This window comes from Psittacula echo (genome assembly GCF_963264785.1).
Source record: "Psittacula echo genome assembly, chromosome: 15".
In the NCBI taxonomy this organism is placed as follows: Eukaryota; Metazoa; Chordata; class Aves; order Psittaciformes; family Psittacidae; genus Psittacula; species Psittacula echo.
Window position 1 is genome coordinate 7,267,007 of NC_137751.1, and position 20,908 is coordinate 7,287,914.

Sequence of the window (20,908 nt, forward strand, 5' to 3'; positions counted from 1 at the left end):
CAATGGGAAAAAGTCTTACTTAGCCCTGTTGCTGGTGTGAAACTGAATCTGCGTTCCAGGCTCTGAAGGACGTGACTGTGTTGATGGGAAAACAAGCGCAGAACTGGCCAGCTCTTTCTGGCTCCAGCGTGGAAGCCCTACTTACTGAAAGAGAAGAATTTTAGGAAGGAGTAGACTGAAGTTTTAGCTCAGTTGTTTTATTGCCTTTAAATCCTTTTGGCTTACAGGTCTGTGCAGCCCAGTGCTTCAGGTTTGCTTTCAAATCTGTTTCCAGCTAGGAAAATGCAAAAGACAGATGTGCCCTAAGGCTCGGCTAGTCTGCTCCAGTCATTGAGGTTACTGCAAACCCTGCTTTGGTGACACGATCTCTACAATGAGGTTTTTGCTCCCAAGTCAAACCTTGACAGCCTGGCAGTGCTTCCAGAAGTGCTGGGTTTAGCTGCGGTAGCTGGATGCTGCAGCTCGCCTGATTCCTGACGCTTGGTCTTGTTAAGGCTCCTCTGTAGCCCAGTAACCCCCAGCAGCTGGGAGTGCTTAGCTTTCTAATGGTGATTCTTATTTTTGTTTCTATTTTTTAATCCTGACCTGCACTGGTAGCAAAAGAGACTATAGGGGAGCTAATTCATATGAGAAGCTAGGATGCCTTGCCTTGTGACTTAATTTTCACCAAGCTCTTGGGGCTGAAGCTCACCTTGCAGCCTCTGCAGTCAGCCAGGAGTCCTGGCCTGACCTAAGTACAAAGCCCACTCAACAGTGTAAATTGGTACTGCAGGTTCATAACTCTCCGCCACCACAGCTCAGTGATTACTGCGCCTGATTTCGTATGTAACTGTGACATGTAAAACTAGACGAAGGTAGAACAGCACATTCATTTCTGAATGCTCTGCTTCTCCAGACGCACGATGGCACGTGCACTGCTGTAAATGTTTCTGGCATGGCCTTTGTTTTACAAACAGGACTCTTGCCTGAAGGTCCCTGTGTGGTAAAGTGAACCTGTCTGTCTCCAGCAGCTTCACCATGCAACCAGTGAGGAGTGCAAGGGTGTGTATGAAATGGGGTTTTCACTGGTAACTCATCCAGGGAGACAGAGTGAGCAGGACTTTCAGAGCACGGAAGGAAGTTTAAACACAGCCAGCTCCTGAAGAACAAGTCCAGTGGGCAGACTGTGATGCCTGGAGCAGTTTGTCCCTGATAAATTGTACTTGAAACATATAGAAATCGGCTTTCTATTTTTTTCTTTTTTAACTGCATTGCACTAAAAGGGGAGTAATAGAAGACCCCAAGAGTTTCATTTCTCTGGTGTATATAATGACAAATGTGGTGTAAAATCAGCTGAAAAGCTGATGTGAAGAACTCCTGTTCCCGCAGCATGTGCTGTGCCAGCTGGAGTGACCAGGCAGCACTGCAGGTGTGGCTTGGGCCCAACATGCAGCCAGGGAACAGCTCACTGGAAGTGATGGATTTTGCTGTTGTGTGTGTCACAGCTCAGCTGTAAGAGCCAGTCTCAAACCTGGGTGAATCACCAGCAGGCTCTGAATGGGTTTGTACATGTTTATGCAATGTCCAAATTTAGCTACAGCTCAGTATCTCGGATACTGGCATTTCCAAGAAGAAGCTGAATAGTTAAAGTTACTGTCCCAAGTGTTTCTCCTTTAACAGCCCCATTCATCTTTGCTGCATCTGTCTTGGTCATAGTCCAGCTAACACATGTAGCCACCTCTTGCCATTTGGGCAGGGTTTGACTCTCTCCTCCTTTCAATCCTTCCCTTCTGTATGATCTTTGGCTGGAAAATCTCTGTTAATCATGGATGGAAACAAGCAGGGTTTCACCTGCAGGTCTGGCTGTGCTGCAAAGCAGTTGCAAGCCACATTTATCCTTACAACAAAGAATGTGATCTCTCCCTTCCTGATGGCTAAAAATGAAGCAAGCTCTGGACAGCATGGACAGACTGAAACACACACTGCTGCAACACGGAGAGAGATGTCCCGGAACACTTCTTGTATGTGACAGCTTGCACTGCAGCTCAGCAGCCATCACTGCTACCTTTCCTACCCCTCCTATGAGCCAGAATTCCTGCAGACACTTGTGATGCAGCCTTAGTATGAACTTGCCCTTGGGTTGTTAGCCGTTAGTAACTATGGCCTGGGTCACCAAGGGCTTTAGGCACATTAAGTGCCTTTGTGGATCTGAGCCAAAGACATTTCAAGGCAAAATAAAACCAGAACACCTCCCTTGCCCCCCTCCAAAAAAAACCTCTGAAGGTATCTATAAAAATGTGAAGCTAAAATGGCAGAGGAATTTCTGTAGCGAGTGCAGCTGCAGCTATTCAGCTTTCATTCCTTACTGCTCTGATGTACATAGGATGATGTGTTTTCCTCGTGTTGCTCAGATTTTGTATTTGCAGTAACTGTTATTTACATACAGAATGCTTAATTTACCACCTACACAACCTGGCTCAGCCTCTGCCCCATCATTTCTTGTGATGTTGCGTTCACACGTGTGTCATATGAGTCCACCCTGTACTCCAAGACAGGCCCAGCCTTGGAGCACTGGCAGGGATGCACAGAGGTGGAAGGAGCTGGTTCCCAAAGCATTGGTTGCTGTGCAGAACAGGGGAGCAGCAGTCTCCTTTCGCCCGTGTCTGGTGTGGACAGCCTTGCCTTGCCTGCCAGCATGAGTTGCTCAACTTGTCTGAAATGGATCAACTGAGAAGCACAGCAACCATGGTGATGCTTCCAAAGATCATGTAGTACAGTAAGCACAACAGAAACACCAGTCTCAAGATGCTGAGGAATCCCTGCCCTAATCCCTGGTACAGGTTTGACAGTGATGAATCAGAAATTGCAGCTACAGAAATTGTAGCTGTAAAAAACAGGCTGTTTGTATCCCCACATCACAAGCATATAATATTACAGATTAGTTCAGCCATCTTCAAATACCCCAAGAATAGCCTAAACAAATGAAGCTGAAGTCAACATAGGCTTCTTAATATTTATTAATTAATCTATCAATTCAAGGCTGCTGCACACTTGGCTGCAGCACAGGAAGAAACCTACCAGCCATGATGAACATTTGACAGCCTTGTAGATACAAAAAATGCCAGCTACACAGCTGGGAGGGTACACGGAAAGCACATCCACATGTGGTGCAAATCCTTCATCCTTCATCCTCTTCATCAGCCAGTAAGATGTTTATGAGCTGCTCCTCAGACACTGTTAGTTCCTGGCAGGCTCCCATGGCCTGACTGAGGTAGACAGCAAGTATATGTTTGCACTGCAAATAATAGCACAGCCAAGTTAACAGCAGGAGCTACGCAGGAATGTCAATGCTCTATCTGGAAGCTACAAGAATCCTTCCTGGTCTAATGAAGTGCTCACCCCTCCCAGGAACGTGATTCTCTCTTGGCACACCAACCCCTGGCACAGGCTGGTGCTCCAGTTGGCCCTGGTCAGTTCTGCCATCAGGATAATGTAATACAGGAGTCTGACACACAACAAAGTGTTACTGGCCTCTGATGTCCTCCCCACAATTGCAGACCAATTGGTTACCCTGAGCCCTTCCTCACTGGCACCACGTGAACATCAGCAACACCCCACGTGGCAGTCCCATTAACAGCAGTAGCCCTCATTCCAAGAGAGCAGAGATTATTCATCTCTGGAAAGTCAGAACAGTAATGCCTAAGTAAGAACAAAAGCCCTTCCTAGCCCTTGTAAAGCTGAGCTCCACCCAAATACCATGACTCCCAGCGGGCAGATGATGCAGTGGGTCAGTCAGAGCCTGCATGGCCAACTCAACACTCATGCATTTACTCCTTGGAAACTTCAGGCTGCTCAGGTTCAATGAGCAGAGCACAGCTTCTCCCCTGCTCCCTGTCCCAGCCCCCAGTTTAAGGCAGATAACTTACCAGAAGGCTCTCGCTCTTCTGGAGTACAGCGAACCCAAAAGCAGGACATGTGCAGAAGTGGCAGGAACTATAGCAGGTGTAGAGTTTCCCTGAGCTCCCAAGAACCTGAAACAAAGGCAGACGGAGGGGGTGAAGTCAGAGGCAGCATTCACTTTCAATTTCCCTAACTCTTAGCCTGTGTCTGGACTGATGTCCCTTCTACAATGACTCACTGCATGCAGCTGGCAAGTGGGTGTCACAACACAAAAGTTGTCCCAACACAAGCCATCTAATCTTGAAGCTCCTCAGCTTTCTCTCCACACCTCTCTCCCTACAGGCAAGGAGTGCTCCTGTACTTGCAGCAGACCTCAGCTCCAGTGACTTCCCTGCTGCTAAGAGATCAGGAAAAGCGCAGTGACACCAAGCACAGAGCCCCCTCCCCTGATCTCCCATAGCACAGCGAGCTGCCAGCCCCTCCAGGATAGATGAACAAGATGAAAACTCGTCACAGAAAACCCATTTGTGAATCCACCACAGGCCTGGGGGTGGAAGCAGAGCAGCAGTGAGCACTTGCAGTGAAGCCTTTTCTAGCCAGCTCCAGTGGCTGATGGCTGCAAAAGCTCTTGCTGTTTTGCTCCCAAAGCAGCTGCAGCTATTGGAATCCAGTTTTGTCTGAATAAACAAAGTTGAAGTCTCCAGAGAAGAAGCCTCTCTGCTCCATCTCTGGTTTGGGAACAGCACTGCCTCCTTTTCCCACATGCTGTTCCTCTGCGAGGCTGGTACTGAGGCATATTCCCTCTGCACCATGGGCACAGGATGTGGGATACTAGGTGTGGGAAGCATTCATTTCCAGCATGGAGAGGCTGACAGGCAAGCTGTGAGCTGCTGGAGCTGACCGCATGATACAGGAAAGCCAACCTATGGATTATTTCTCTTTTGGTTTCCTCAAGACTGGGAAATAGCTTTTAGAAAGCTACTTTGACAAGCCAACTGCTCTCCCCACTCCTATTCCAAGGGAAGGGTCTGCAAGAGCAGAATACACAGACTTTCAAGCAGAAACTTGACTCAATAGCATAGACTTCACTAAAGTTCTGAGGCCTAAACTGAGTGCACTCCATGGCTAAGACACAATTACCACAGAGTATTTGCATGATGTGTCTCTTATCTGCCACAGCAAGTGCTTTGTGTCTGCTCTGTGGCCCCGACAGCTGGCACTAACTCTTCCTGGATATTCCAGAAAATGGGATTTACATGGGTGAAATCACCAGCAGTGCCCTCCTCTGCAGACAAACCCCGGGCTCTGGTGGCACAAGACACTCCTCTCCCACACGAGGCTCTAGATTCTGATTGGGTTTGTGGCACAAATACACCTAAATGCAAAGATAAACACAAAGAAGTGAAAAGACAGTGGAGCTCCACAGAATGCTGCTCCCCTCCAGGACATCCCTGGCACTCCTAAGTCCCTGCTGAGGAACATCATCCATCCTGGTCCAGAGCTGCACTTGCAAGGGGTGCCTTCCCCTGTCCCCAGGAGCTCTTTCTGCACTCTTTGCCTGACAGGTAACATTCACAAGTTTAAGCTCTCCCACAGCAGCACCTATGCTCCGTTACCCCCAGCAGAATAAGGACACAAGACTCACATTCCCATTTCAGAGTAAACCATTTTGTTTTCAGTCTGGCCTTTACCCTGCACCCTCCTTATACTCCAGGCTGAGTTTGTTTCACTTGTGATAAGTTTGTTTTTCTCTAGGCCCTTTGATTGTTTTTTCCAAGATGAAGGATTCCGATGGTGCCTTTCCTTCAGAAGTGTTTTGCTTTGAGGAGGGAGGGCAAGACACAGACACTGCCAGATTTGGCCTGAGTTTAGTGTTCCCCCATCCTGACCTAGATGGCAAGAATGCATCTGCTGTGTAATTGAGCAGATTAAAATCCAAAGACCACGAGAAAAAGGTGCCTCTGTTTCTGGCCAGCTGCAGCCAAGCCAGACACAGGGGTACTCTCTTGGACCTGAGATGCCGTGAGATTTCCTTCCTCTTCCCTCCTTCCAAGCCTGGCACTTGCTGGCTGCACAGTGAGGAAAGATCACCTTGGTGGTGGTGTCCCTGCCAGTGTGTGGGGATGCAAGAGGCCAGCTGTGACAGCAGTTGCTAGGTGGTACACAGAGCTGGGCAGCCTGTGCCAGGACCTGGTGCTGAAATCCTTCACAGTGCGGCAGGCTGCCATACAGCTCTAGGAAATTAATGTAAAAAGACATAAACCAGCAGAACCCAATAAAAGCGCAGGATGTGAGCAGTGCAAGTGACACTTAGCAGGAGGGCTAAAGCACTGCTCTCCCCTTGCTAATTGGCTTCACTCTCACAGTGTTTCTGCAGCTCAGGCCTAGCTAATAGGTGCCCAACTGCTGCCTGCTCACCACTTGACACTTGACAGCTCCACCATCAGCCTCATCCACATCCACCATCTCTGCAGCAGGTAAGAATTATTTATCCCTGACCTGGAGTTACAAGGGTTGGCTTTAGTCTGCAGCATGGGCAGGTGTCATACAAGCCCTTCTGGGATGATTAACAACTCTGAGGTAACATCAGCACTTGAATACCCCATCGGTATTCATTGGTGCTACTCTATTACGTAGCAAAAGCATTAATGCCCAGGCATTAAATGACAAATCATAGGCTTCATTTGACTGATGGCTCTTTCTTCTCCCATCTCAGTTCCTGAGGGCAAGAGCTGCTTACACTACAGGCTGCAGCCCTAAGGCCTGTCTGAACAGAGCCATCTTCCCCTGAAGCAGTACCTAAGATGTACTGGGTGATATGGAACACAAACAGTATTTTAACTTGTGAAGTGTCAACATCTCAGGTTTGGCTCTGACAACCCAAAGGAGTTTCCCAATAGGACCAGCCTCATGCCACCAATGAGAAGAGTTCTCCAGATCCAGCTGCAAGTGAGAGCACCACCTCACATTCCAGCTCAACCACACCTGGGTGCAAACAGCAGATTTGCAAACACTTTCTGGGGAATGAGTGAAAGGGATGACTGTGCATGTGTCCAAGCAGCTATGGATGCCCCTCTCTCCCTACTGCACTGGGCATGCTTCCCTGGAGAGGGCGAAGTGCACCTAGCTGCAATACATGTCTGCACCACACACACACATAATGAAGAGCCAGAGACACTACCCAGCTACTCTTCAGTGCAGGATCGCACTCATTGTTTCAGTTTGTAGAGCCCCAGATTGTGTTCCTGTCACCGCTCCAGCCTGTGGCCTCAGGGGAGTCTCTGCTCTTTGTTTCTGCATCTCAGGCAGATGTGCTGAGGAAGAATTTCGCAATGGGACCAGCCTGACACCCCCAAAGAAAATATCTCTTTGGATTCCTCTGTTAATGAACTCATCAGCAGAGCCTAAATCAGAAATCAAGCTCCACCAAAGAGGAATGCTGCTCGGAAGCACTCGTGCACCTGCAGGCAGGGACTGCTTCCTGTAGGCTGCCTGTCAGCTGGGAGGACACACGCACAGACCTTGGGTGATGCAAGGGGGCTGCTCACATCATATCCATCAGCTACCAAGTGTGCTCAAGGCTGAACTTTTCCTATATTAACTCCTGGTGATCAGCCCTGACCTATCTGTCCAGTAGCTCCTTCTCTACTGTAGCACGTGCAGTGTTCAGCAACAACCCTGCCCTGCCCAGAACAGGGTGTCAGGGCTGCAGCCAGAACATCAAAGCTCTCTTGCATGCTTCTCTGAACTCCTCCATGTTTCATGAGGCTTCTACATCTAAGAGATGTATATTAAGCCTTTTCAGATGCAGACAACTTTGCCATGCTGCAAAATGCTGTAAGCATGTGAGCACACATTTAGGCTCCCTGGAAAGACCAGAGGCTCTAAGCAGTCCCTGTCATCCTTCATACAAAAGGGTGCTAAGTGAAGGCTGTGCATGCCAGCCTGCAAAGCTCTGCAAGGAGAATGTGACTATTCTCTGCCTATTGGCATATTGAGCTGAGCAACAGTAAAAAAGGAAAGGCCTTTAAGCATTGAATTATGCGGCAGCTGCTATCTCAGGGTCCTGGCAGCAGAGCTTCTTAGGCTTTACCAAACATCCACAGGCAAGCCCTCAACTAAAATCAAAGGCTGTGTTCTTGGGCCCTGTATGTTTATGAATCACGCCTCTCTGGAGGGGCCAATGTCCTCCCCAAAGCCCCAGAAGTGATAAAGGCTCTATGTACAAATCAAGCAATGCAAGCTCTTAACACGTGAAAAATGTTTGTGTCATTACCCAGGCCTGGTTTTACAGCTCTTCTCTTACCCTAGATGACCCCAAAGCATCTCAGCACCCTCAGGGAAGGAGGGAAGGCCCTTTGCAGGGAGGATATTTGGAAATATTCCTCTTGGCTGCTAAAACACTGAGCAAAGAGATCATTGGTGTGTGAAAAAGCGCAGCACCAGGTTCAGTAGTGGAGGGGGTTGTGCTGTCTGAGGGGGTTAGCAGTGCTAAATAGTAGGAATTGGGTGCTTCTTCACCAAAATCTTATAAGCAGAGGATCCCACTGCTTTAGCTAGGGCACAGCACACGGTGTCTCTCTGACCGGCTGTGGCTGCTCACTGGTGCTGAGGCAAAGTAGAGCAAGAAATTGTGCATACAACAGAAAAGTCAGAAAGAAGTGCCAATGGCTTCTCTCCTCAACTAATGAGCCTCAGCTCCATCTCCAGTTCTGTGCTGTAAGAAGTTTGATCTTTAGGGCTAAGGTGAGCTTTTCTCCCTAAAATGCCATTTTATGAAGATGTTTCTGTGATTCACAGACTTGGCAACAGTGAATTAGTATGAAACCCACGGATTTGGCCTACACTGCTTCCTCCAAGGCAGCAAGGATCCTGTTGCCGAGCAGAGGTCAAGAGTGTTCAGGACACTGAGGATCTGGAGTGCAACAGGGAAAGAAATGCAGTGATGGCAGATAACACTCCATTGCGTAGTTTGTCAAGAGGAAGAACTGCCTTTGCTGGGTGGGATGGAAGTAATAGAGCAAAATTAGCAATTCCTGGAAAACTTCCTCTGACCATGAAACCCACAAACATGTAAAAAATTGTCTTTGACTGGCTGGGAGCCACAAAGAAAATGGTAATGTACAAGGCTGTTCTAATTCATGGCTAATGCTTTCCAGTATCACTTCAGGAGTTTGTAAAACACTGATATTCTCTCTGCGATTATCCAAGTGCTCTTCCACATACTGCAAGTTAGCAAATTATTGGCTCATATGTCAACTGGAAACCATCAGAAAGTGAGACTGAAGAGGAACGCGTACCTGGTATGCAATTCTGCCACTGGGAGATGTGACTCGGGTGACAGAACGCTGATCCACCAGATCCAAAGCTGGGACAGCACATGGGCCAAATATGAACTTCAGCCTGAAAGAGGAAGTGTTTCTAATAGGTCACACCACAAAAGGAGATCACTTGGCTTAGCCTTATCATAGGATTTAGCCCTATGGTGTCCAGAAAGCTTGTAGACAAAGATTCCCATCGCCCCTCAAAACCCCACCAGTTACAGCTCCACTGATTATGCTACCAAGCAATGAAGAGCATTTGTCATTCTCAGCTCTGCTTCGTTTCACTAAGTGACCATTAATCCCTGCCCTGTCCCTGTGAGGACACCCCAGGGCTCAGTTCTTAAGGATAGCCTCTATCCTGTGGGCTATTCAGACCTGGGTTTTGATATTCTTAAGATAACCTCCAAATTTCCATCTGCTCCTAAACAGTCCCACATTTCTTTGCAAAATCCCACTCAGATTTAATTACATGACATTTTAAAGATTTTTCTTATACAGGACATTACATCTTGTGTGTTTCTTCTTCAATTCTATGACCCAAACACTATTCTGGCTGTCTGCTGCACAAACAGGACATGAAGTGGTTCCTGTCCTGAACTAAAATGAGACAAAGTGCATCAGAGACACAGAAGTGAGTCTTTAGTCAGTCTCTATGACTGTGACACAGCATTAGCCATGTAGGCAAGGAGATATCTTTGAGCAGCATTTCTGGCTTGACAGTCACTTTAGAGATCACACATTACTGAAAAGGGAGGGTAGGTGAAATAAGAGCCACAGGTTGTCCTTACAGTGATCTGAGCAGCCTTTTTGTTAGTATTCCCATAGTTCTTCCGATGCAAATTCTGTGCAAACAGAGCACTGGAGATTTACCAATTTATCAAACAGTGAATCTAGACTCTAAAACTGGAAACTCTGCTTCTGCCCAGCACTCTAAATACACCAGGTCTTCTTTAAGGGAAACTGTACCTCTGGCAGCAAAAGCAAGACATGCTGGGAAAGAGAAGATGCAGGAAGGAAATCCTGGGGGATGCACAGTGCTGGGGTTACAGGCAACAGGCAGTGTCACACACCCAGCCCAGTTATCCCTGTTGCAGTAAACTGTCACATGAGGACAACGAGAATAAACAGGGGTTTTAGTGGGGGCAGCATCACGTAAACGAGTACATGGAGCCAGACTCACTAATTCTAAGGCGAAAAGGGGCTCGTGCTCTGGAACACCTTAGTTGTACACACAGGCTGTCCTGGATGAGTTGTCCTGGGTGAGATTATTGATCAGTTGGTCTTGAATCTCACCTCCAGCCATGGCCCACACATCATGCTTCACAGCAAAGAGAAGGCAAGGATGATACGTAGCTCCTTGAGCAACAGGAAATGTAGCAGCAGGGCTCCTTCCTCATCCCAGGGAAATTGGTTTAAACCCCAGGGAACAAATGAATCATTTTGCAGTGATTCCATCTCCTCTATCGCAACTAAGTTCTAAATTACTCTTTCTCTACCCACCAAACTGCATCAATAGAAAGCTAAAGACCATCAGGGAAATACTTAATACACTCCACTGCCCATGACGCCACTGGGTAGTGGTAGTTTTACATCTGTAATCCAGCTTCCAGAAGGGCTCAGAGACAGCAAATTTATTTCAGATAAAACCCAGGGACAGCACATCCCTTATGTCACTACATGCTCCCTAAATCCCCTTTCCTTTTCCTTTCCTTCCAAGCAGGGCATATCACCATGCAGGGATGCACTACTGCACAGGCTTCATGGATCAGAGAGTGCCTGGGGTGGAGTAAAGACAAGGTTGGCCAGGTTTGCTCAGGTATATGTTTGTTTCTTGCAAAACATTGCCTTTACACAATTATCTCCTCAGCCTTGGTGCTGCACATCCTGCCAAGGAGTTCTTTATATCCTGCTGGTGCTGTTGCAAGGGTGTATGATAAGCTTTATGTTAAATATGGACATTGGTACCTGTAGCCTATTGTCCAGACAGCAAATAGACTTAAAAGTTATTCTAAGACTTGTATACCCATCTGGTCTGAATATGTCCCAAATTGCTCAGGGGCAACTCAGTTAACTTTACAGACCTTTTATCCGCTGAGAAAAATCTGTGTAGTTGAGATTAGTTACAAGGATAAACAACAAGAAAATCAGCAGTGATGAAAAGATAGCACAAAACATAAGCAAGAGAACAAAAGAAGGCAGAGGAACGTTTCCAACTCCAGTGAAGACACAAAGAGCCAACGCAGAGCCCTGGCGTCTCAGCAGCATGGCTGACCTATGTGTCTGAGTCAATCTCATTGATAACTAGCCAAGCAGACAAGACTTATTCCAGGAAGACCAAACTTCGGTTGCACAAACTCAAGGCAATAAGGATTGGCTTCATCTGAGGACTGAGAGGAGGTGGGTGGGGGAACACTCAACGTAAGACATTCCTTAATGATTAGGTTTGGGACTATAAGGGGGCTGAGTTTAATGAGTTTCAGTAACTCTTCCAAATTTAGGGAATTCTTTTTCCATGTACATAATTCGATCAGTCTAACAGGAAATAAATAAGGGAATGCCCAAAGGAAATTCAAAGACTTCAGAGATTTGGAAAACATTCAGAAATTAAATCAGAATTACTTCTGAGCTGCTGGTCATGGGGGATGGAAATCTGACTTCTGAGAGTTACCACCCAACCGTTATTAAACTTAACAAGGGAATTTCTTTCCTCTTTTTTTCTTTTATGACAAGAAGGAAACAAAAAGTTAGAGAGTTGTCAAACATAATCCTACCCTTCAAAGGCCATTGTGGTCCCAGAAGAGGAAGCCAGCATGCATACCTTTCACAAGTGTTATGTTAGATAACTTTAGACTCAAAGATAGTAAGGCCTGAAGGATTCTTGGTGATCTCTCTTGGCTCAATTACAGGCAGGCAGGAACACAAAGTTAAAGATGAATCTGAAAAGCCTTTCTTACTGTGATAGTGCCTTTTCTCTACCTTCAATACCAATTAGTGAGGGTCTAGAAGTTGTGAACCTTGGTTCTCTTAGGAGACTGCTTGGAAATGACTGAAATATTCCCAAGCTTCAATCAACATCAGGGTGACGAAGCTGACCTGAAACCTCTTCTAAATAGAAGAAAACTCTCAGGGTAATCTTCAGTTAACAATTCCCTTGTGTAGAGAGATGATATGTTCACTTCTCCCTTTCTATCACACATGCCCATGACTCAGATGGAAGAAGGGATCTCAGGATGTTGCTGTGCTCACAGTGATATGAACACAGTAGAGATGCAGCACTCCAGCAGCATGAATCACTCTGAAACACAGTCCATTCTCACAGAAAACTCATCCCAGATGTGAGGGTGGACTCAGAGCTCAGGTTAAACATTCTGGGTTTCTGCATGTTTAATCCACCCAAACTAGAGCAAGCCATTACAGGAGATCCAACAATATAGAGAATTTCATGAATCTCTGGAAAAATCCTTGAGATTGTCTCTTTGGACCTTCATTTCCACTACTACATAGCAACTCTGCATGAGAAACACATACTGGTCAACACAAGAACAAACAATGAGAGCAGATTACCAACTGCCTTTTAGCAGTACACTTGGGAGAAGAGCTGAAGCAAAGGATACTCACCCCAGCAGCAGGTCATCAGGGACTGCAACAAAAAGAAAATGAAGTATGATTTTGCTGAACTTCCCCACTCTGAGAGGCATCAACATCACAGGCAGGCTGGGGTCTCCCTAATGTGCCCCCCGAGGCCACACAGGACTGCAGTACTCCAGCCATCCTCTCCAGCCATCAAAAAACAACAAGGAGCAGCAAAATGATCAGCTATGGTAGTACTAAAGCATGTATCAAGTACAGCAATCAGAACCACAGGGAGTAATTTTCAAAAGAATATCTTGCTTTTAAAAGCATGCAAGAAAAGGCATAGGGCCTCAACATCTTACTCTGCCGCTTTAAGAAGCTGGTTAAAAATATATATATTAGTTTCCCTGAAATTCTCTTGGCATAAGTTGAGAACTCTGGCACCAAATCTTTAAAAATGTTGTTCTTTTCCCAGCACAGTCTTGCAGGGCGCCACTAGTTTATAGCTTTTAATACAGCCACAGAAACACAATGTCTTCACTTACTGGAACTTCTTATTAAGATGGAAAGTTACACTTAGGAAAATTTGTTTGTTGCAGTTCAGGCTCTGATCATCCAATCTGATATTTCTGTTATCACTAATAGGACACAGTGTACTGTGTCTCTGTATTCCAGTGGAAGATTGGGACTTTTGACTTTAAAATCCTTTGTTCCAACAATTCAAGGTATTCTCTATGATTTAAGCTTTTGGTTTGACTTTACCAGCTTTATTCTAATTTAATACTCCAAAATGACTGATCAGTTTGTTTCTGCAGTTATGTCTCAGTGTATGTCTTAGCACTATCTTGCTTTAAGGAGTATACCTTAAAATAATGTTGACCTTTTTTTCCCCCGTCCTAGTTTACAACAGTATTTATAAGGCTCTTTTTAAAATTTACATGTAGATTTTGGATCTACTCTAACCTGACAGAAGCCATACTGCAAGCATGTCAAAAAGGTGTCAACATGGTCACTCTGCCAGTTTAGACATTAAATCTCTGCTCATTCCCCACTCATATGTAGTGCTCAGACCTCTCTGAACGTTTATTTGCTTGGGTTTAGCGCAGTTAAAAAACACTCCCTTACTTCGGAAGAGCCATTCTGCACTACTTATTATCATGCAAACACAAAGAGTAACATTCTTTCAGCAGAGATTACAGAACTACCTTAGTAATCCCAAGTGCAATGAAGGTAATTGTTCTTACCGACCTGTCAGAATTGGCCAAGATCTAACTGCTGGTTTCTGCTTGCTTCATTCAAGCAACCGGAAAGTTGTTCTCTGCCCAGGCTCACTAACACCACACCCTCTGCCGGTCAGTCATGAAACATCACCGTTTCTATGAAGGTTTTCCTTTCTACTCTCGTTTTGAAATTAGTGAGTCTATAAAAACAGCAGGACACAGGCACAACAAAATGCCTGCCTAGAAATATGTAAAGCATCATCCCTTGAATGCAACCACTTGCACTACAAACTCGAAGCAAGCAGTATCTTGAATGTAGGTCCCACATTCAAAAACGTGTCCAAACTGGTCTGATTTCCAAAAGGGCCTGACTTTGAGAGGGGGACTACTCCTCATTATCTGTGCTTCAAACCCCTTTGTGTTGTCTGCACACAGGGACAACTGGAAACACCCAATATAGCCTGCTGCTCCTGAAGGTGAAGGCCACTCAGTAGGCTGGAGATGGGAACCAGGGGATGCCAACAACCCTCACTGCTCGCTGAAGGTTATGACTGGCCCACTGCCTGCTGAGATGGTTCTGTTTTTTCTTTACGTACCATGTGAAGTCTCCTTAAAAGCCTTTTTGATCTCTTTCAAAAGCTCTTCTGCTACTGCTGGCAGGGTACTGTCCATCTCATTGGCTCTGGCCTCCTGACTGGAAGGAAGGCAGAAGAGAACAGTCGGAATCATTACACTGCAGATACCATAAACCAGGACAGGTTAACTGGGCACCACTACATCTCAACCCTGCAATGAGGCCAAAAGCATCCCCACCAACATTTGAAATGTGGTTTTTACACGTTCTCAGAACAAAGGGTTTCTCCACAACACAAGGGTGTCTCTCAGACCCCCCCCACGTATGAACACACTCCGTAGAAGCGGACGGGGGTACACAGCTGGCAACAGGAAGAGGCCAGTGCCCGCTGATCTTTCACGGAAGGGCCAGCAGCTGCCAGTCCCCAGCAGCGGGAGTCCAGCTAGCACCGCCCGCTCCCCGCCGCGGTCCCCGGAGTCTCCCTCGTTACAGCGGAGCCGCGTCGGAGCTATTTAAAGCTGCCGGTCCTGGGACAGCGGCCCTGGGGCCAGGCCTACCTGTACCTGCACCGCCATGAAGGCACGTCTCCATAGCAACAGGCGCCCTTTGCCCCACGTGACGCAAGGCGCACATCACGTGGCTAGTGCGAGCTCTTAAAGGGCCCGCGGAGAACGATGCTGGCGGCGGCGCTGCCGCGAGCCCTGGGTCGTTTGTCTGCCCGGCGCTATCCCGCGGGCCTCCGGCCGCTCCGGGCCGCCTGGCGCGGTGGGGCCAGAGGGGAAGAGGGCAGCGGCAGGACGGGGTTTGAGCGGCAGCGATGGGTCCGGCCGGTCGGAGGTGCTCTGGGCTTCCTGGGAGGTGAGGCGGGCCCCGGGCTGCGGGCCGCGGCGGTGTGTGGCCAGGTGGCGGTCACCTTCGGCCCGCAGCCTTCTCCCTCTTCCCCAGGGACGCTGAGGAGGACGGCGGGGATGCCATTATCCTCCTCCTCAAGAGGGCCAAGGTGAGGCGCCGGCCCCTGCAGGGCCCCTGGCATGGCGGGTGTTAGCTCAGCGGCGGCCCGGTCCCTGAGCTGCCCTCCGGCTTTGCCCTGTGTCTCCGCAGCTCAGCGTCATGAAGGGTGAGCTGGGGGAGGCCGAGAAGCTTCTGCACGAAGCCCTGCGGCTGTCGCACCAGTCGGATAACAGGAAAGCCATTATCTACACCTACAGCATGGTGAGGCTTGGGGGGCTGGCAGGGACCACCCTGTGTAGTATCTGGTTCACGTTAGAAGGTGCTGTGAGGCTCTGAGTTCCCCAGTTCCCTGGGGCTGTGGTGGAGCTGTAGGTAGAAGGAAAAGCAGTTGTACTTAGTGAGGCAAATCTCTGCAGTCTTTGTGGAGCTTCAGCACTCTCCATCTCTTCCAGATGGCAAACGTGGCCTTCATGCAGGGACAGCTGGATAATGTGAGTAACTCTGCTTTTTACCCTCTGAATTTTGAGGCTGACATCTTGTGCAGGGGCTGAGTTGTGAGGCAGAGGCCTCCCAGTAAAAAGCAGAGTGATCTGCCTTGGAACCACAGTCCTGTAGAGCATGTTCTGCTAAGAAAAATGCTTTTGCAGATAGTTTCTGAGCTCCAGCATGGTGCTGAAAGAAAGGAATACTTCTTAACTGTCAAATGCTGCAGTGAAGCACTTAGATGACTGTCCCAAGATGAACCTGGGAAAGCCCTGAAGGCACAAAGATATGGTATACTCATGGCTGATGTAGCAATCCTAAAGTAGAAACTGAAGGGGCCTGCTAGTTGTTAGTATGTTGGACTCTGGTTAGCTTTTCACTTCTACCTGATTTTGATGTACAATGTAAATGCCACAAACAGGTTTTTCCCAGTAGTCGGCCTTTGTAAAGTGTAGAGATCTTTTAAGTGCTGTTATTCCCCAATGTTCTCTTCAAAATTCTCATTTCAGGCAGAAAAGCTCTACAAAGCAAGTATGAGCTATTTGCTCGCAGGGGACACGAGGGAGGTATGTTCTTCTGATAAAGGCTTTCAGCTGGAAGTATTAACAGTTGTGCATGTCTCTGGTCTATTTCTTGTGCTGTAATACCTCCTACTGGAAATTGGCAATACTAGCTATGAGCTTGCTGGCTTCTCAGGAGCTTCCTTTAATGGATGGTAGCTCTGGAAAGAACAGGATGGGGATGTTTAAGGTCTAAACTTGTACTCTGACAAAGTAATGTTTCTACTGCGGAGATGCAAAAAGAATAACAGTTGCATTGTGTGTCCTCCTGGCAGGATGACAATGCAATCCTTGAGATGTCCCTCAAGCTGGCCAGTATCTATGCTGCTCAGAAACAGTGAGTTCCTTGCTAAAGGCATCTTTCGCTTTCATCTCAGCTTCAGAATGGCAGTGGTATCAGAGAACAGAGTGCCTGAGGAAGCTTTGATGTGACAAGATGCCATCAGCATAAAGGTTCCCACAGGCATGGTATATGCCTACTCACAGTCATGTAGCTATGTAGCTACATGTAGTCATGTAGCAGGGTTTGCTACAGATTGCTGTTAGGACCTGCCCAGCTTAGGGCAGAAGTAGCCAGAGAGCCGTCACTTAAAAGCCTTCTTTCCTGTGAGGTGTGGATTTGAAGCAGTTGGTGGCTGGTAACTTGCAGTTTTGTTTTTCAGTGGAGCATTGGGCACAGGTTGCCTTAGCTGGCCTTGTCTGGGGGGAAGAGGGGCCCTTTCCACCTCTGCACAGTGGGCAAAAGGGTCCTGTGAAGGGGAAATGTTGTCTTGCAGGCCCTGTAGAATGAGGGATTGAAGGTGTTCACATCTGTCCCTTCAGGGATGGAAGGAGCTTTGCTTTGCTTTGCTCAGTTTTTGCACTTTGCAGGCACAAATTAGCCCTGGCTGGCTATGAGTTCTGCATCCTGACCTTAGAGGACAAGATTGCCAAGCAGAAGGACTTGCCTGAGGATGTCTTACCAGGTAGGACTGCCTTGTCTGCCAAAGGCTTCTCATTATCTTTTCTCCATTTCCCTCTCTTTGATGTTGCTTTCCACATTGCCTAAGCACCATCTTCATGTCAATCCATTGTCTTCACACTGCATGAGTTTCCTGCTTTTGTAGGGTGGAGACTCATGCTTGATCTTCTAGAAGTGATCACTTCCACTCCTCTCTATTTGCAGCTGAAGAAAAGGCCAATACCCGTCTCTTGCTTGGGATGAGCCTAGACTCCTATGCTCGCTATCTCCTAAACATTAACCAGCTCCCAGCGGCACAAAAAATGTATGAGAAGGCTCTGCAGATATCAAAAGATGTTCAGGGAGAGACTCATGCACAGGTGACTTGTATAATGGACTACTAGGGAAAGAAAGGCTAAGCTCCCAGGGAATGAGGTAGCCTTAAAAGCAGTTTTGCTGGTATCAACCATACATAGCACTAAATTGGGATCTGCTTTCTTGCCAGGAAGAATGAGCATGCAGCATGTTAATACAGAAATACAAGACACTTTCTTACTGAAAGCTTCTGTGGGAAATACTGCTTTTACTAGTGTGATGGGAGTATGACGGTGGTGCTTGTTATGCCCCAGACCTCTACACAGGTCTTGCTCTGAGGTTTCCTTTTCTGTCCTTATGCAGACTGTGGTCCTGATGAGCGACTTGGCGACTGTACTGGATGCCCAGGGGCACCACGATGAGGCGTACTCCTATGTGAAGAGGGCAGCAGAGCTGGCAAAGGAAACTCAACACCCTGAGGAGCACATGGTGTTGAACAACCTGGCAGCAATTCTGATGCACAAAGGTAGGTAGATAAATGTCTGGCTTCTGTCACTGTGCTTGTGCTGACTGCAGATACCTGTATTGTAGGATCAAAGTATAGTGTTATTTTTGTGTTGCTATTTGTAGTTTAAGCAGCAGGTCTGCTGACTTTGTGTAGTAACCTGTGTGGTGTTCAAATGGAATTCAGCTGCTGAAGGATCCTGTCCAAGATAAATGCAGTACTGGTGCATCTGACTCAAAAGGTTGCCAAGGGATCTTGTTTCCCTTGTCCTGTATGTGCAGTAACTCGTTCAAGAAGAACAGAAGACATGTTGGAGACTTGTTTCTATGAAATCTTAATGCTGAAGCAGCACTTTGTTCCATCATCATTGCTGTTGTCTTGCTCTCATAATTGGCACCCAGTGCTGGATGTTTTCTGAACCTCCCTAGTTCTTGATGTGTTCCAGTAGTCTTTGCTTGTCCTTTGGGACTTTGAAAATGCCTCTTTTTCCTCTTGATATAGAGGACTTTCTGCAAGCAAAACAAGTGTACAAAGAAGCTCTCAAGCAGGCACAACAGAAGGGAGATGTTGCTTCTGTTCAGCATATCCAGGAAGAACTAGCTGAGCTGGCTAAGAGGAGAAAGGGCTCCAAGTAAGCTTGGCCACAGAATCCAACCATGAGGTGACCAGCAGCAGCAAGGACTGGTCAGTACAAGCAGCCTTGGTGCAATTCTCCAGGGGAACAGCAAGGAGTTTAAGGACTACGTAACAAGAAGGGCTGCTATTACCTAACAACTTAGCCTAAAATAAAGTTGTGAAATCTTAACTGTGTAGATTTGTGGTGTAGCCTATGGTTAGTGAGCTACTATGCTAGTGATTTAACTTTGTTTGGTCTGTGAGCAAAGCACAAGTCTAGCCTGGTATTAATACATTGGCACTTAAAGAGTATTTGCTACTCCAGACTGTTCAGAGAGGTATTCAGTTTCAAAACATGGCTGTACTAAAGCTAAGTCATGAAAAAAACCAGGCAGGAATTGTCTCACTGTACATGCTGGCTACCACAGCAGGGTGTGCTTGTGTCAGTGCTGTAATTCAGTGTTTATTAACTTCAGTAGAGCATTTCCCAGGCTATACCTGTACTATGACAGAGCTGTACCTCGAGGTCCTTTTCAACCAGGTTGCCTGAAGATCAAATGTTTCTCTTCAAAGCATTTAGCATCCAAAGATAGAACATGTGCTCTGTTAGGAGGGGTCAGACTATGTTATCAAGCAGAGCTGTTGTCAGAAATGAATCACTCTGCCACCTTACACCAGTCAAGAGCACAGTGAGTGCCAAAGCTGTCCTCCTCTCCTGGATAGGTCAGTGCTTGAATGCTGAGGCTCCTGGTGGAAAAGGTGGTATGTACAAGCCATCAGGTCTGTAAACTACACGTGACTTTAGAATGAACAGCCCATTCATATAACAGAATGTTTCAGTTCTGTCCTGCAGGGAAGCCTCATGTTAAAGGAGAATTAAACCAGAAGATATCAAATCTGTATTTAGCTAGGATGGAATAGAACTAATTCTGTCACTAACCAAGCATTATTTTAACCTCTCATTTGTAAGAACTTCAGCTGGTTGGTACAACCCTTAATGTTAATTGCATTATCATTAGTTTACTTACAGTAGCATTAGTGGCTTCAGCTCTGTTTAACTTTGAGCTAAGAGGCAGCACGTGGGTTTTCCAGAGCAGATGTTCATTGAAGCTGGAAGAACTTAAGTCACATGTACAGCTTTGCTCTCAGCAAGCTAGGAAGTAAAAATACAGCTGTTACAGGCATGCTTGTATTAACAGAAAGTCTCTGACACAGTAGAACCAATGTTCTGGGTTTTGTTTTTGAAATGGCAGACCTTAGGCACTCCAGCAGTATCAATTGGGAACCCTGCAGCACTCCCTAAGGGAAGTGTTTTTTGCCTGTTCTCATAACTTGATGCTGCAAAACAAGAGGGAGACACAGGAAAGGCAAATGGAGAACTGATCCCCTTTATTGATTGGTCTGAATCCAGAAGTCACTGTCTACTGAAGACATTGTGTGGAAAAAAATAAAGTTGTTTTATGATGCATGGGTTTTTCAAGTCTTAAATGATTTCATATCAGAATCACGAAACATACCAAGATGAAGCATTGTGAAAGCGCTGATCAGAAATCAGTTAAAAATTTGTAGTAAACTACACTTTGTAAACATGACTTACAAACACCTTCCTGTTTTAAACAGGGCAGACGTAATTCCATACTTGAAGATTCCTGGAATTGTGGTAAACCCTAACTTAGGCTCTGGAGAGGTTTTTACACTGGAGAAGTTAGAACTTGGATAACAAACAAAAAAGCAGCAACATTTTATGTGCAAATGCCACTCAAGCTGTATCTTAGGAGAAAGTGACTATCCTACTTTGGGAATCTTGCTGCTGCAGCAGCAATAACATGAAGCTTTGCAATGAACATGCTATACTTACAGTTAGCAAAGACATTTGTCTGTACATGCCTCTTTCACATTGCATTTGTTACACTAGGAAAGTGACAATGAGTGAGTTTTAGAATGGAATTGAACTCTCCACTCCAAATTT

The 20,908-nt window shown here is 46.6% G+C and overlaps 2 protein-coding genes across 5 annotated transcripts; one reads left to right on the plus strand and one right to left on the minus strand.

Moving 5' to 3' along the window:
* Positions 1 to 2,978: 2,978 nt before the first annotated feature.
* On the minus strand, positions 2,979 to 15,265 carry ZSWIM7 (zinc finger SWIM-type containing 7). Of its 4 annotated transcripts, none has more exons than XM_080629883.1 (7): positions 15,128 to 15,265; positions 14,593 to 14,690; positions 12,822 to 12,843; positions 9,180 to 9,282; positions 5,136 to 5,254; positions 3,906 to 4,010; positions 2,979 to 3,274 (listed from the first exon to the last, which is right to left on the minus strand). In XM_080629883.1, the coding sequence occupies exons 2-7, from the start codon at positions 14,666 to 14,668 to the stop codon at positions 3,217 to 3,219; spliced, it is 483 nt and encodes a 160-aa protein (XP_080486009.1). In that variant the 5' UTR covers positions 14,669 to 14,690; positions 15,128 to 15,265; the 3' UTR covers positions 2,979 to 3,216. The 4 variants fall into 4 exon arrangements, with proteins under 4 accessions (XP_080486009.1, XP_080486010.1, XP_080486012.1 ...); XM_080629884.1 differs by having other exon boundaries at positions 15,134 to 15,147; XM_080629886.1 differs by lacking the exon at positions 5,136 to 5,254.
* Positions 14,781 to 20,407, plus strand: TTC19 (tetratricopeptide repeat domain 19). The gene is made up of 10 exons (XM_080629876.1): positions 14,781 to 15,428; positions 15,497 to 15,570; positions 15,672 to 15,782; positions 15,974 to 16,012; positions 16,514 to 16,570; positions 16,840 to 16,901; positions 17,435 to 17,529; positions 17,730 to 17,884; positions 18,183 to 18,345; positions 18,826 to 20,407. The coding sequence occupies exons 1-10, from the start codon at positions 15,245 to 15,247 to the stop codon at positions 18,957 to 18,959; spliced, it is 1,074 nt and encodes a 357-aa protein (XP_080486002.1). The 5' UTR covers positions 14,781 to 15,244; the 3' UTR covers positions 18,960 to 20,407.
* Positions 20,408 to 20,908: the final 501 nt, after the last annotated feature.

Excerpts from the sequence above, each read along its gene's own strand:
- ZSWIM7 (XM_080629883.1), bottom strand. The coding sequence starts at position 14,668 with ATGGACAGTACCCTGCCAGCAGTAGCAGAAGAGCTTTTGAAAGAGATC. Across the intron at positions 9,283-12,821 it reads CCTGATGACCTGCTGCTGGG|GCTGAAGTTCATATTTGGCC; the intron begins GTGAGTATCCTT and ends TTCCTCTTTCAG. Across the intron at positions 3,275-3,905 it reads AGAAGAGCGAGAGCCTTCTG|TGCAAACATATACTTGCTGT; the intron begins GTAAGTTATCTG and ends TATTATTTGCAG.
- TTC19 (XM_080629876.1), top strand. The coding sequence starts at position 15,245 with ATGCTGGCGGCGGCGCTGCCGCGAGCCCTGGGTCGTTTGTCTGCCCGG. Across the intron at positions 16,571-16,839 it reads TCGCAGGGGACACGAGGGAG|GATGACAATGCAATCCTTGA; the intron begins GTATGTTCTTCT and ends TCCTCCTGGCAG. Across the intron at positions 17,885-18,182 it reads AGGGAGAGACTCATGCACAG|ACTGTGGTCCTGATGAGCGA; the intron begins GTGACTTGTATA and ends GTCCTTATGCAG.